General features: G+C 40.6%; 2 protein-coding genes and 1 non-coding gene across 5 annotated transcripts in view; 2 read left to right on the top strand and 1 right to left on the bottom strand.

Annotated features, from left to right (window-relative positions):
- Positions 1–3: 3 nt before the first annotated feature.
- On the bottom strand, positions 4–3,750 carry LOC138598123 (ubiquitin-conjugating enzyme E2 A). The gene is made up of 6 exons (XM_069669823.1): positions 3,577–3,750; positions 2,260–2,340; positions 2,098–2,123; positions 1,426–1,515; positions 1,190–1,278; positions 4–1,030 (listed from the first exon to the last, which is right to left on the bottom strand). Exons 1-6 carry the CDS (start codon positions 3,618–3,620, stop codon positions 902–904), a joined length of 459 nt encoding a protein of 152 aa, XP_069525924.1. The 5' UTR covers positions 3,621–3,750; the 3' UTR covers positions 4–901.
- Positions 3,751–4,436: 686 nt separating this feature from the next.
- On the top strand, positions 4,437–4,508 carry trnae-uuc (transfer RNA glutamic acid (anticodon UUC)). Its single transcript has one exon. It is a non-coding gene; the product is annotated as a tRNA-Glu (tRNA).
- A 963-nt stretch (positions 4,509–5,471) lies between these two features.
- Positions 5,472–15,932, top strand: part of elf1 (E74-like ETS transcription factor 1) — a 36,777-nt gene continuing 26,316 nt past the window's right edge. For 2 of the 3 annotated variants that reach the window (XM_069669802.1, XM_069669798.1), the window contains exon 1: positions 15,098–15,186. The gene's annotated coding sequence lies outside the window, so the exon portion shown is untranslated. Of the gene's footprint in view, positions 5,511–15,097; positions 15,187–15,932 lie in introns of those variants that run through there. The other variant, XM_069669800.1, reaches the window with a different exon arrangement.

The following is a 15,932-nucleotide window of genomic DNA, read 5'->3' as shown; positions in this document are numbered from 1 at the left end:
CACAGAGAACTGATGTATATTTATTTTATTTACAAGAAAATGTACAGTTTGTTACATGGGTTACCAGTGCAAAGTTTTATAATCAGAAAACAGACACCATCCTGTTCAAACAGTAGAATCAGCCTATTATGAAAGCTGACTTGTAAGATTGTAAAATAGCATAGAAATATTCTCACACAGCCTTAAAACAGTGTGAAACTGTGCGCGGAACAAAGTACTCAGAAAGGGTACTATGTCTCGTTTTAGTGTTGAAGAGGGACAAAGATTCACCAATATCTAGAACATATGAAAATCAAAGGCATGGATTTACAGGTACTGTTGAGAGCAAAATGACCCCCAAACGCATCTTGTCAGAGGGATGGATTTCCATGCCAGCTCAATTTTCTATCCCTATAAGAGGCTTTCAAAAGGCAGGAAGAAAACAAAAGAAGTGAGGCCAACAGAAGGAGAAACACCCATGAACAGCTTGGTATTTTTTAGATATGAACTGTCGGTATTATCACAGCAAACCACACAGCAAGCACATCTAATTAACTGTCACTGTATCTTCCAACCACTTTAACTCATGTATAAATGTAAAGGTAGAAAAGTGACAACTCAAAGAGTCTATTGCCTACTTTAAAAAAAAACATGAAAAGAGTTGGGGCATGTAGCAAGTAACCCAGATATAACAAGGTACATTAACTTTCAACAAATATACGCTATTGCCCAACAATAGCATTCGGCAGGAGTGAATGCCACAACACAACAGCATACAAACTTAGCAACAGTTATGGGACAAATATACTGAGAAGGATTTTTAAGATGTGTCGTTTTATTTTGTGAGATCAGCTGTTTTTTCTTGATCGGTGGTTTCTTGATTCTGGGCTGGACACTGTTCATACTCAGACGATAACAGGGGTCAACAGTCACGCCAACTCTGTTCAACAATAGCAGAAACCCTCTTCTCGTACTCCCGCTTGTTTTCCTGGTACAGCTGGGCTGCTTGGCTGTTGGCTGGACTGTTTGGGTTTGGCTCATCCAGTAAAGACTTAATAAATACAACCAAGAATGCCAGTGGGTTAGGTTTCTAATAAGGTTTGATGACGCTACAACAGCTGTAATTACAGGTGTACTTTGCTTGTTTACAGACACTATGTTGATATGATTTCTCTTTTGCGTTTAAATGCATAAAAGGATGTTAGGTTACCTGTATTGAAGTTAAGATTGAAGAGACGTCATAGGTTGGACTCCAACGATTCTGAAGTATATCTAAGCATATGCTGCCATCTGCATACACTGCAAAAGAGCACAGAGAAAACGAAGCTCTTTAAAACAAACGTTACTGAAAACAAGTCGGGATCAAATAAAAGATACATGTAAAACTTTTAATTGCTGTTATTTAAATTATAATGTATTGTTCTGCACAGACTGTTAAGCACATACCATTAGGATGAAACATTTTGGAGACAAATCGCACTGTTGGAGGTTTATTTGGATATTCCTCTGTGAATTCAATGGTAAGTTTGAAGGTTCCTGAAAGTACAAAATGAATACATAGTATGAATTTACTGAACAGTATTACAGTAAGGCAGGCTACTACAAAAATATCGTCTGTCGTGATATGTATGGGTCTGAGCAGTTGTTTTACTGCTGTAGATGTAACACTAGAAGAATGACAATCAGTTTTGTAAGTCGGCAGCGTACTTGGTGATAAACGCTTGTAGTGAAATGGTGTCTGTTAAAGAACATCTCCAAACAACTTTAACTTTTAACAGTTTATTTTTTCCATTGTCCACAGGTGCCAATCAAGATAATCAACTGTAAGTCAAAGATTTGCCTTCTTGGACAACTAGTGCCATTAATTCAAGCACAATGCAGAAAAGGTATTGGTTAAAACATCAATCCTTATTTAAAACAAAAAGAATCTTTTACTGCCAACACAATCTCACACTTAACACACTTTCAAGGCACCAGCCAAACATCTATTCACCAATCAATATACTCTAACTTCTAAAACCCATTCATTAGAGAAACAGGAAATATTTGCTGTGTAAATGTTCAAGCAAGGTTGGAAAGATGAATGATTTGGATGTCAAGAGTTTAAAGAGGACTCACCATCTTCAAAAGGCGTTCCCTCCGGTCTGAAAGAGAGGTAACAGACAGGTTGTAAATCAACTTACAGAAAACACACAAACCACAAAAAAGGAATCTACAAAATAGTTAATTACTTAAAAGTATCTACTCTTTTTTTAGTTTTATCAAAACAACTTCACTTACCCAAAAATGACAGCATTCCATACCATGATATTGTTTTCTGAAGGGGCACCACTAACTCCAGCAGGAGGATCCTCTTGCAGTCTAACAGAAACAGTAATCACAATGGATGTTAGACAGAGCACAACACATACAATTCAAAGTCATCCCTACTGCTACACATACTGTCATATGTCCCTAGTTGATGGTGTTCTACAGGGCAGGTGAAGAGCATGGAAGTAGAGCTTCAAATCTAAAAATCAGCACACAGAAAGGATCTGTTGACTATAAAACAAGCCCTTGGCCTTATCTCTAAGCCTGAAAGGGGGGCTCCTGTATGCTGAAGGAGGCCCTAGAGTGTGCAGATTTCCCAATGACAAACACTCCACCAGGATTTACAGCTGGGTGGCATTTGCCTTGCAATCTAATGATATTGTGGTATCATTGAAAAGTGATGAAATACTTTAAAGTGTCTATAGTGGGTAGTTCTGCCTGGGTGAAAATGAGTATGTCTTTACCTGCCTCGTCATTACAACCACATTCCTGATGAATGTTTATTGAAGTGTAGTCAATAAGTCATGCTGTAAAAAAAATATTGTGTTAATAGATTTTAATAGTGGGCCAACCAGGATTAGGTTTTAGACTCTGTGGCCATCAGCACTGTTTTGTTGGAAGACACTGTAGATCAGGGATAAGAAACCATGTGCCAAAGCTGACTGTGCTGAGTATCTGCAGGTTTTTAGTGACTGAATGGCAGATGGTTGCTTATCCTCAAGCTTAGACTGTGATCTATCAAGGCCTGGAGATAGGAGCTCCCTTGATCAGTGTGTATTTGGACAGTATGTAGCCTATCTTCATAAACGTTTCATCTGTCTGTGAGGGCCATCTGGCCAATGGCTTGAACTGTATTCCCAATAACTAGTTTACGAATAAAGCCTACAGAAATCACATATGAATCAAGACATTAGCATTTTCGAGGAATGCACGAAACATTGATTGTTTTATCAACGATACTAACTCGCAGTCAAACGTCTTAATTATATGCGAAAGCGAGCAGGAAGTTACACATCTATGTTACTAATTGCGACTGCATTGCTAACGCTGGTGTTAGCGTACGAACGAACGTTACCTGTCAATAGCTTACCAGTCATTAGTTTTTTTAAAGCTGCCCAAAATTAGCGGCAGATACCCTTACAAATAAGCAGATAATACGCCCAACAGTGTACGTCTGTTTGTATTATTTTTGGATGTTGGGGATTTAGTTCAGACTAACGCTAACAAGCTAGCCGTGGATGCTAACGTTAGCTATAGCTACTTCTCTGTTGTTTTCTTGTCGCTTACCGTTTAAAATCTCTCATTAAACGTCGTCTCGCTGGAGTTGACATCCTGTTTACACGAAAAACTAAATCCTTGGCATAAACTTAAGTGGCTCAAGTGTGGGGGATATGTATTGTTATCGATGTATTATTTTAACTCCTTGCTGGCTAGCTAACGATTGCTAGTTTGTCAAATATTTGGCTGTCTCTGCTCGTCTGCGGGCGCTACCACTTCAACTGGAGAGGGAGGACCTTAACATCGACTAGGTGAAATTGAATGAGATGTATCACCTCATGAACGCAAACAGGCTGTATAACTTAAAGTAGTATTGTCCAATACAGTTATTTGGTTGGGTGAAACCGTTTAAGCAAGACAAAGTTAAAGTAATTTTATATAGCCTTCAGGACCCCGTCCGTACACTTGTATCATTCCAGACAAAATTACGTCATATGTAGAACAAGGTAAAAATACGTATGGTTTTAAGGTTTTGCCCTCCAGTTCTACTACATATTGTTTTTTAAAAATAATTTATTTAGATTTTTATACATTCAGTTTTTTACCTTTGCTTATAGCCAGTGGATGCTGGTAATTTAAGGCAGTTATGCCTAACATGTAAGATTCAAATTACAGTAACATTGGACCACCACTAGATGGTACTTAGCTCCTAAGTGTTAAATTATACCCTGTGGCCACAACAACCCAAAACACGACCAATAATAACTTGTTTGCTTGTAGTATAACTCGTAACTACCATTGTAACAACAGCTTATCGGGCTATTAGACCATTGTTAAACGAATTTATCAAGCTTAATATAAACACCAATGTATGTCATAATCTCGAAGTAAAACGGTAAAAATGGCTATTTCCGGCGGCAATGTGCATGTCCCATATGGTCTAGCGGTTAGGATTCCTGGTTTTCACCCAGGCGGCCCGGGTTCGACTCCCGGTATGGGAACACTGTATTTTTTCATAGGATGAATATATGAATTGTGTTTGATACATCGATCTACATGCTGTACAATGTTTATGTGATTTGACAGCAAACACATTTGATAAATGGTGGGTGTTTAAAGCTGTGGGTTATTTGATACAGCCTTCTCAACATTCGCTCATCATTTCCTAAGAAACCTAACGTTACTGTAGCCTAGACCCCGCCCGTTGAGGAGTTATCCTCAATTGCTCTCATCTCACAAGGGTTTGGACATTCCCGGAAGATGCACATACCCACTGCCTATATCTCCCAGTGCTACCGCTGTCTAACGCAGTAGTTCAAGGGAACAAACAAGACTCAAACTTAGTTTCAAGGATACTTTGAGCAAACGATATTTTTTCCGTCCGCAAGTTCACTTGACTAAATCGCGTTTGGATGTAGCAAGGACACACCTGTGACCGCGGTTTGATAAACATAGACGTTAAAATCCATACCTGTTTTTCCGTGTTGGATAAAACCGGATTACATTTCCCACCTATGTATTCATCGATTAAAAAAAATCAATATTTATTGTTAATTATTTACTTTTTAAGACAAAGAATATGACGCGGACACAAAGAAGTCTTTTCTTAATGTCTTTTTAATCCACCACCGTCCCTTCGTGCTTATTGCTCAACTCTGAAACCTGTCCGAGTGCTCTCTGGTCTCGCTTCACTAGTACTACCAGGCTGCTGCAGCCAAACTTTTTGGTGCTGGGCCAATCATTTCCCAGGAAAATGTGACTGCTAGGAATTCCCCACGCATCAGCCCCTGTCGGAGAAAACGGCAACCTTGTGTCAGGAAGCACACGAAAGCAGCGGGAGGGTAAACTGACCGGTGACTGTGCGATGATGTATCCAGCAATAGTCACACTCTCACCAGGGATAATAATGCTCTCCTAGCGTCGCCTGGTTTCATGAGGAGAACCACTTAACTGCCTTTTAAAAGCCAAGGAATATGCTGTACTTATGACAAACTTCTACTAAGGTAAGCCCTTAGGGTAATTTTAACAGCATGTTTTGTCGTTATTGCTTGCTTTCTTGTAACTAACAATGTTATCTGTAGGCTATAGTAGGTAAACTCCCTGTTCAGTTATATCTGTCTACTTTCCCTTTTCTTGGAGCTTTTTATGTGAAATAATCAGGACTTTTAGCATAAAATGGCCTTAGATAAAGCCTATTGTTGGATATAACAGTTTTTTTATTGCACAATGCCTGCACTACACAAAGTTGTCCAACTACAACTACAGAAGCGTGACTGAACTCATGATACAAGCTACTAGGATACATGACCTGCAGCTCTGTTTTGCCTTCTACTCCATAGATTTCTGACTCCCCTTTGTGTCAGACAGCCGGCATGTGACTGCATTGATAGCCTGTGTGGCTGTGTGTGTGTGTGAGAGAGTGTGTGTGTTAGTACTTATAGTTGTGTTTCACTTCAACCATTAGAGCTGTAATAGTGATATATAGAGCAGTCATTTTGTCCTCATATTCTGAGTTAACTCTTGAACCTGAGTGTGTGTTGGCAGGTGTGGCCTTGTTGGGAAAACATGGAAAAAGTCAGTCAACTTTATTCATAACATACTCTCAGTACAGTTTGAATACGGATGTGATCTGCCTCAGAAAAAAACTACAGTTGGGTTATCGATTAATCATTTCAAGTGCATATGTAAGCAAGAATGCAAACAAAGAAATCACTTGTTGCATCTCATAAAAGTGGTCTACAATAATGAAAACGATGCCAAACTACAGAGGCCATTGACAGTATCATTGAGCCTTAAAACAAATCAATGTTTGCTTCTTTCACCAATTTCCAATTTTACAATAACATGCATGACAAAATAGTTTTTCTTTTAATAGAAGATCAACCCTATTCTGTGGCAAGTCTAAATGTTTGCCAGATGTTTACATTTCTGGGCTAAGATGCTTGTATCATGAGACAGACAAACACAATCTCATTGGTCCACTGCCTTTGCTCCCTTCAGAGGGGGAGGCCGTGACGCAGAGGGGAAAAGGGGAGAGTTACGAGCCTTAAGCATTTCAGTCCCACTGGAGACGAGACCAGCTGGACCCACCAACCCTTCACCCGCCCTGTTCTCCCCCTCCCCTACGGCCTGACTTTGGTGGGAACACTGGCAGAGGCCTGTGGATAATTGGAAACTTCAATCCACTGAAAGCAATTATCCAGAACAAGACTTTCCAAATATACTCCAGTGTGGAGTCTTCTTGTTTGTCTCTAGCATGTGCCCTCGTTTTAGAAACATCCTGCCCACATATCCAGCCTCCCTTCTGCCTCTCTCCTGCCTGCTTTGATAGCTTTAATGCTGCACAGGCTTTGAGTGATATGGTCAGTTGTGTGCACATAGAAGACCGCATGGTTGAGGCTAAAGCAGTTCCCGTTAGCCCTCTTATCCTGTGACACTGATGTCACCCTCAGCAATCTGAGCAGCTGAGGAGTGTGATGATGAGGAAGGGCAACAATGCTCTCTCCCTTTAGTGACGAGGAGCTCCTCAGACATCAGACACTTCTCCTTCTTCTTGCCCAAGACGTGCCCGCCTGCCTTAATGGGCTGCTGGATATTGATTTGGCTACACAAAAAGAAGATCTGAGCTTTTATCTATTTAGAAAGCAGCACTCCAGTTTCACAAAAGCTTTCAGAGTGGCCTTGTAAGAGACGGGAACCCGGCGGCTTTTCTTCTTTTGCAAGTTGGCAAATAATATGTCAAAACTTCTCTGTAATAGTCATGAGATACTCACGGATCCAGGAGCTAATATGAGGCTGTTTTCACAGAGCTTTAATGTGTAATGTTTAGTTTCTAGCTTTCTAGTAAGCTTAAAAAAGGTATAATGATTGAAAATGCCTTTACTGAGGCCTCCGTGTTTATGTAACAACCCTTTCTTAGGTGTAAATTAGTGTAATTGGATGCCTTACAATAACCACAAGATGGCAATGTTCATATGCTTTGACTAAACAAACAATCATATGAGACGGCTGAAACCTGAAATGACTTGCAGAAATGCAGGAACCGACTTGTGAAAAGAGAAATAAAACTGTTGAACTTCCCTTTTTCGAAGTCCCCGTGTTGGCCGGTGTTCTGTTGCGGGATCTGCAGGAGGGAACTGCTGTTTGCAAAGTTCCCTAATTGTACGCTGCTGTTTCACCACCACCCCAGGCCTTTGACACCTGAATATCACCTTGTCAGACATGTTTGATTGCTAGGCAGCAGCAGCGGCTGCAGTGAAACCGCTGCCACTGGACATGACGTCAGACAGAAAGGAGAGACGAGGGAAATTCCACCTGTAACCTCATTCTGCACTCATGCTGCCTGCCTCACAGGCATGTGACTGGGACGAGTCATCCTGCCTTAGTTTCTCCATGAATCTGTGCATTGACCATGATGTAATAGAGGATTACAGCCAATCTATTTTTAGCATGTTAAATGGGACATGTTGACTTTGTGTTTTAAGTATGTAGTTATGATATAACTTAAGTAGTAAAGGTCAGTTTTTTATATTGCTCAGACTTAAGGAGGACAATAAACTGATTAAAGCTATACTGATTTCTGTTCTGCTAAAAAGACCTGATCAAGACTTTGGGGTGATAAACAAGTAAGAATAGTTCAAAGGAAAAGTCTGTCTGAGAGTTAGTTGAGAAGATTGATACCACCACAGGCCTGTGCTATAAATACAAAGCCATCACATAACTATCCATTAGCTTAGCTTAGCACACAAACTGGAAACGGAGGGAAACAGCTAGCCTGTCCAAAGGTAACAAAATCTGCCATTTAACCCACAACTTTTGTTTTTTACAATCCAGCTGTTGTCTCCCTGTTTCTAGTCTTAATGCTATGCTAAGCTAACAGGTTCTTAGAAGCTAAAAAAGCAGGCTAAGTAAGAAAAATGTTATGAAACCATAGCCTTATGTCTTTGTCTGGAGGAGAACTACTGAAGGATGAACCAGAGTGCCCACTCTGGCAGCATGTTGACATCATGAGATTAGTTAACCGCATTACTAAGATATTTTTATGGTGCCTGCTGAGGTCCATGTAAGCACACGGTGTAGTAAGCTGTATCACTGATGTAAGTGTAATTACATTAAGGAGTGATGGCTTGGATTGTAATGTTCTAGCTTACTTTAGTTCGACCACACAAAGTAGTTCCTCACAAAAATAGAAACGGGCTGCGCCGGCAACTTCGGCTCATAATGATATTTCACCCTGTCATTTTTCATGTCTCTTAGAGCTAATGAGCTAGTAGTGAGAGGTTCACGGAGGCCTTTCATGAGTCAGCTCAGACGCTGGAGCTTGGATTCAAACTGTGAGCTTTGCCCCAAGAAACTCAAATGATCTTTCCTCATTCAACTCTCAGCAAACTCTTTGAACAAATGTGACTAATATATATCAAGTGAAGACAGAGTAGACAGGATTTGCAGGGCACTCTGGCAGCCCAGCACATCTGCTGAGAGGCTGTTGTCTGTCGTCAGCAGCAGTAAATTTTGTCGTTTGTTTGTTCTTTTGGGTTAATTTCAGAGCGACAGGCAGTCCGCAGGCTTGTTGAATTATTTAACTGCATGCAGCCAATGGGTATTATAATCTAGGCCCTGAGTGACAGAGCAATATGCTCTTAGGGCCTCATGGCATTTTATTAATAATGAGCTACAGATAAACTTGAGCTCTCAGGCTGCTGGTGCACACTGGAGCAGGCCTGCTCTTTGGCCTGAATTAGCTGCTGTGACACGGATGGCCTTTTTTTAAAGCTCAGTCATTGTGATTAGTTGTTTGAATGACAAACAGGTATGCTGTACATTACTTGTTTTCTGCTGGTGTCTGACTGCAGGTCGTAGTTTCAACCTGCAGAGGTGTGATGTGGATAATCTGGATTGTCAGCCTGCTCCTTGTATTTGATAATTAATGAGCTGCAGTTTGCATGTGTGTCAGCAGCAGCAGCAGTAGACCTAATACTTGTGCAACAGTAAGCTATAGTTACTGTATGGAACATTTTTAAATACAAGATTTTTATTACCTTTTTGGTTTACTGGCCAACCAAACCAGGAAAAGTTGCATCAAACCCCCAGTAATTTAAAGGGTCATAAACTACTAGAAAAAGAACACAGTGTAAATTTTAATTATTTACATTACACATCCTAATGACGTCATGCTCAGGGTGGGAAGCTAAAATATATAATCATCCTGCTGTGTTCCATATTTTAAGTCATATTAATGTATCTGACAAATTGTTATCATTTCATCACTTTCTCATTAATGTGTAACAATGGAGAGTAAAAATCATCGCTAACTTTAGAAAGCAGCTAGGGTTAGCATTCAACCACTTCATTACATTAGCACTTCCTAGCTAACATTACTTTAGCTAGGAAGTAAATTCACAGCTAACTTTACATTAGCAAAAAATGAATTCCTTTCCTATTGTATTGTGTAACATTACTAAATTATCATTTTAGCTTTTAGCTACTTCCTAGCTAATTGTAATGTTAGCTAGTCAGGGGCGGAATGCTAACATTAGCTGTTGTCTAAAGTTAGCTTATGGGTTAGAAAATATGTTGTTTAGCGTGAGGCTTGATTTAAATGTTTTTCAGTTGCTTTTCAATGAAAGAAGCCGTGATGATAACCATTTGTCAGATTCCCTGCATTTATACGACTCAAAACCTGTAACCCAGCAGTGAAACAACACAGGCTACAGCTTTTGAGCCTCCCACCCCGAGCGCTACCTTTGAGAAAAATGTCTGCCATGTGAATTTGGTTAATCGCGCATGTTACATCTTTGTCTGAGTAAAGTCGTGTTAACCAAAATGCCTAATTTAATATCATCAGCTAAAGGCCTGTGGTTGTTGCATTAAACTCTGCTCAGAGGTGCTAATGAGTCACTCACAAACAGATGGATAAGCTGATCCACTGAATTCTTGGTCTTAATAGCTGCTTGCTTACACACTGCTCTGTTTTAGTCATAGTCAGTCAGCAGAGTGATTCATGTTGGACCCTGGCTCTGCTCGGGATGGTCACTGTCCGAGAATGAGGACGTTTTCTTAGCGCTGTGAGCTGTCAGTGTATTAAACAAACCAGTCTGACCTTAACCAGCTGGCACACTTTTGAACAAATCTAACTTTGATTTATACACGTACCTTTCTCTCCTTCAATTTTTCACTACAACCAGACATGACAGATGTTTTTTTAGTTTTCTCCTACCATAATTCATTGTCCATCTCAGAGGGGTTAATTATAATGCCTTTCTCCCTTCTTGTTTACCTCACTCTGCCTCTCCGGTGGGCTGCACTTCTGTCCTGTTAGCCTCTGACAGCCTCATCTGAAAGCTTCCCTGCTCTGTATTTGAGCGGCAAGAGCAGCCATCAGATGACCTCCGAGCTACACAAATAATTCTGTGCGTCCTCCACGGGCTCCCGTATCTCATCCTGTCAAGGATTGTGTCAAAATGTTTGTCTGGTTTTTACGAGAACACAGTCCTCCAACATAACTCTTTACTGAGTGATCAGAATTTTCTGAGTGCAGCTTTTAGTGGAGGGGTTTGTCTGGTGAAAATTTGTTGTGCATGCTTGGATAAAGTGCGTCGTATAAATCAAGTCCAAGTGGGAGTGAAATAAAGAAAGCATTTAGCACGAGGCCTATTTGAGGGCTCCATTTACTTTGACCTGTGGAATAAGCATGTAGGCATTTAAATACTGTCAGATTAGCATGTTTTTTATAGGTAGATTTTCATTAGAGCTGCTAAAAATGACGTTGACATTTGGATGAACAAGTCAGGAGATCAACATTGCAGAAAATGGTAGCTTTGTGGCCTGCTTCTGTTGTGTCTGCCCTTTGTTATACAGAACCAACATGAAAGAGAAACCAGTGACCCTCTTTTTCATTCTTATTCAGCAAAGGAAAGGTGTGTCTCTAGTCCACAGGGTCACATGACTCTGCACCAATTACAGATAGTTAAATACCCCACCATTATAGGAATAAAGCAGGAACACAATGGACTGTGTGAGACCGGCTTTTTGTGTTGTCACACTGCGGGCTGATTGTAATTGTATCCCAGGGACATGTCATGAAGCACCAGCAATTTGAACATCTTCACTTTTTATTGCTTCCCCCTGAGTGTGGATATGATTTGTTGTGCAAATATGAGTGAGTTTGCGTTCAGTAGTAGAGAAGATAACTGGAAGGATAGAAAAGTATAAAGAGGGAATAATTGGAAAAAAAATTTGGAATTGGAAACACAATTTTTTTTCTGTGAAATACAGAATGACACACTGTTTACAGTCGTTACATTTAGTCTAGATTTGAGTCGCAACAAACACTGTGACTAAAGACACGTCTGCTGTAACTAACTCACATTTTCTGCTGCTTTTCTATTTCTTTTCAGACGAGTCGATTTTCTATACATGTAGTTTCTGTATTTTTTTCTCCAAACATTACCTGTGTCTATACGGCATTTAATCAAGGACTGGAATACATTTTTCCACAATAAATTGATCCAACATACAATGGACTGTACTTATATAGCTGCTTTTACACTACATGTCACATTCACCCATTCACACACACTGATGGCAAAGGCTGCTACATAAAGTGCCCAACTGTTAATCAGTTATCACATTCATACTCGTTGGCTATGCCACCGGGAGCAATTTGGGGTTCAGTGTCTTGCCCAAGGACACTTCGACATGTAGACTGAGGGAGCTGGGGATGGGACCTCCGACCTTGTGATTGAAAGACTACCACTGAGCCACAGCCGCTCATACAATAATAAATTAGTTCATGAAATGTTGAACGTAATGACAAATGCTCACCATGGGGTTTCAGGGCTTTCACTAATGTCAGAAGATACGGCCTGTGTCCACTAATGGTTTTTTGCGCTGGCAGTGGCTATTTTTTTTTGCCAGACAACTTTTGTAACCTAGCAACAGTAGATGAGAGGCGTTCTGAAACTGAGGTCGTTGGCGCTGTCAGCGCTAAAAACACAGTAAGTGGACACAGGCCTTTATGTAATCATTTTATGATATGAACCACAAAAAAGCAAACATATAGTCCTATTTGTTCAGCAAATTATTGTAATATCAGCTCAGTATGCGACTCAAACTATCTCAGTTTTTCAAAACTAACTATTGAAGTAATTTTTTTAGTAGACTTCTCCTTTAAGCTACTGTATATTACAATATATTTTGCACAGTGTCAGAAATGACAGGTATTTTAGAGTAGGTGCGTGCTTGTTTGACATGTTTAATTAATTTCGAACTATCAGGTATCACCCGAAGAACACCTATCAAGTTATGTTTAATCCAAAGTTCCAGTGTTGACTTGACTCCATTCTGGCTGATTATGACACATTTAATGAGGACGACTCACAGTTCAAATGAGACTCTTGTTCTTGGGTCTGCCTCAGTGAGACATGTAAGGGTATTTAGTTCATTCCTGCTGTTGCTCTAACCAAAAACTACAAGGACAATGTAATATCTGGCTCAGATGATGCTTATACACAGCAGAGGGATTAATGTGCTCCTTAGTATTCATTGAAGAAAAGCCATGAAGTGTTTAAATAGACTTTCTGAGAGGGAAACATTTTTTGGACACAGCTGATTACCCACATATTAACAGATCACTGGAACGCAGCGCTGTCTCAATATGCTTTTATTTTCCTCTTCAAATTTTAAAGAAGTTTTGCTTCAGGAATGTAAAAGCTTACTAAAGCTTAGTGCTGCTGCTTTAGGATGCTCCCTCGCTTAATCGCAAACCTTCTCTTTTCATTTAACCGCCTTTTTTCTGTCAAAGAAGATAAACTCTGAAAAGATAAATGCATCTGGAAAAATAAATCTTACGATAAAGAAGTCAGGTTCAGGGTCAGATTTTTGCTCACACAGCATAAATAACAATAAATTCTAATGTGCTTGCAGCTCTTCTTTAGGCCTCAAATCCTGCTTTTTAACAGTCAAATGTTTGTGCATTGATTGAAGTGATGTGTAAGGCTTACATAAGAGGAGTGACATTAGATTTACATTTGCTTGTGTACACTTGTGTGTGTTTTCACATGTTTACATATTTGTTCAGGGTTTCTTGCAGCACCGCAGTGCGTTCACCTTCACAGTTTATATCAGAAGAAGTTAACAGTTTCCTCCGAGGCCTCGGTGTTGTGGCGGTGATAAATGCAGCTTGTTTGGTGTAACTTTCCCTCACAGCGAGGCTATCAATTTGCTCCGAAGCAAACAGCTGCTTTCGTCTCTGAGCTGAGCTGCACTGAACGCGGGCCAGGAAGAATTAATGCTGTGATGAGAGCACTCGATGGAGAGTGAGAGGGTGATTTGGGGGGCCGTGACAAAGAGACTCTGCTGCAGTTACAATTGAGTTTAATGGGTTCGTTTTTATAATATCAATCAGTTAGTTTGTTTATGGTCTTTCTACACAATTTAATTCTAGTTTTAAAAAATATTCAGTTAAACTTGGGGCCTTTCAGTGGAAAACGAGAATAAATGTGCGTCAACACGGTTCTTGTGAAGTCGCAGAGTTCTCAACACTCACCACAGACCACCACTTCCTGTTTGCTCGGGCGTCATTTCTGATAAAGATAATAATCATGTCTCTGCTATATATATATATGAACACCGAACTAATCAAGATATATGCCGGTAAAAATGGTTTGTGTCACTTACTGAAGAGGATCTGTGACGCTTTCTGAATGTTGTAATAACAGCTTAAAGATAAAATGTAGAAAATGAGATGCTTGAGCTTAACTTTATGTGTAGATTATGTGATACTGATCACTGACTATTGAAACAGAGGAGGAGGGGAGGAAGAGGGAACTTTTGGGCCTCCTTGATGAAGCACTTGCTCACACCTCTTCTCTACAGTTTCATTTCTTTGTGCCTCCCACAGGTAGAAGATGTTTTATGGGGCTTTCTGTTGCAGCGAGAACAACTCCCCCACAAGTCAGCAGCCTCTCTGGCTCACCGACACGACTAATAGACCCACAACTCACTGTAAATGTTTTAATGGGACACAAAGAGACTTGAACTTTACTTCTGAGCTGCCATTCAGATTTTAATCACCCTGCCTGGCCCACATTGTATGGTCAAAGTCTGAAGTAAGTGCATACCTGTCCAACTGTTTACCTACACCTCCAGCACTCCTCCGCCCCTGCAGGAGAAACCCGTCTATCGTCTTTCAGGCTGTTTGAGGTGTGGCTCTCCGGTTGGACCTCTCTGCTCTCCCCTCCCCCGCTGCAGCTCCGTCCAATCCCTGCCACACGCAGAACTCACCTGAAAGGATTTGCATTGAGGGCCGATACTCGCCGCTGATTGGTGGGAAGGTGAAAGCACCCAGCCTCAGGGCGCCCCTACCAATGGCGACAGCGCTGCGTGACTCATAGGGAGAGGACAAGTTGCTCCACTACACTTCTCCTTTTTCTGCTTCAAACAGCAGCCATTGCATTGTCTTTCTTTCTCCTCCTCCTCTTCAGTTTTGTTTTGTCGTTGCTAAAAAGAGGTGTGGGGTTGGCCGGTGGTCCACGCCTGCAGACAGCTTTGTCCCCTTCTGGATTATCCCCCATTACAACTTTTGTCGTCTGTTTTTCTCTCGATTGTCATTGGTCACTGAGATCGACACTTGTTGGGTTGCTATTATGGACCTTGTCATCCAAATCCTGCGTCTTTGAGGTTAGTACTTTACCTGTTTTTAAAGGTTCTTAATCAATAATACTGAGTTGTGTTTGTTTGTTAGCTTGTGTGCTGTCTGTACATCAGGCAGCTAGGTAGTTAGGTCGCCATAATGTGCACCTTATAGCTTCATTGTAGGATTCTCACCAGCTCAACTGACATGTTTTCTTTAAGCGAGCTTTGACAAGTCACGCAGGTTCAATGGATATTCAGGTTCATGTTTTCCTTCTGTCTGACGTCTCTCAGGCCTACTTCTACATCAAATTGCGTAGAATGGAAAAACGGCACTTTGGTCGCAGAAGTTTTATTTATGACGTTTCATGTTTGGTTTCACTTACCAAACTTTTCCCTTCAAATTCAGTTGACACTTTCTTTGCCTTGACGACATGCAAAATCAAGAACAATGGTTGAGTTTGTCATTGTATGGACTAATACGAAAGAGCTTTTGCTGATATATCATTGTTGCTTTTCTTTTATGAATTCTTGCCTTATATGGTGTGCTGAAGCGAGGGCGGGAACAGTGTTTTGCAAGTCCCAGGACCAAGCCCACATGTAATTTTTGTGGTGTAGTAATCAGTAATTACACATTAAATCCACAATTGCTTCCAAAATGTTATTCTTTTGCAATTTTAATTGTCAAATGCTGCATTATAGGACTCAAACCTGCAGCTGTTTTGCTGCTGCTGCTCCCCACAGCCTTGCGCATGGAGTCGCTCATGCGGGGCCTCATCATGCATCAAAATCTC

This window comes from Semicossyphus pulcher, unplaced genomic scaffold, assembly GCF_022749685.1.
Source record: "Semicossyphus pulcher isolate SPU_LCO1_2020_fin unplaced genomic scaffold, fSemPul1.0.p SCAF_2, whole genome shotgun sequence".
Taxonomy (NCBI): Eukaryota; Metazoa; Chordata; class Actinopteri; order Labriformes; family Labridae; genus Semicossyphus; species Semicossyphus pulcher.
This window is presented reverse-complemented; position numbering and strand designations above follow the sequence as displayed.

Excerpts from the sequence above, each read along its gene's own strand:
- LOC138598123 (XM_069669823.1), bottom strand. The coding sequence starts at position 3,620 with ATGTCAACTCCAGCGAGACGACGTTTAATGAGAGATTTTAAACG. Across the intron at positions 2,341-3,576 it reads TTAATGAGAGATTTTAAACG|ACTGCAAGAGGATCCTCCTG; the intron begins GTAAGCGACAAG and ends TGTTTCTGTTAG. Across the intron at positions 2,124-2,259 it reads TGGAATGCTGTCATTTTTGG|ACCGGAGGGAACGCCTTTTG; the intron begins GTAAGTGAAGTT and ends CCTCTCTTTCAG.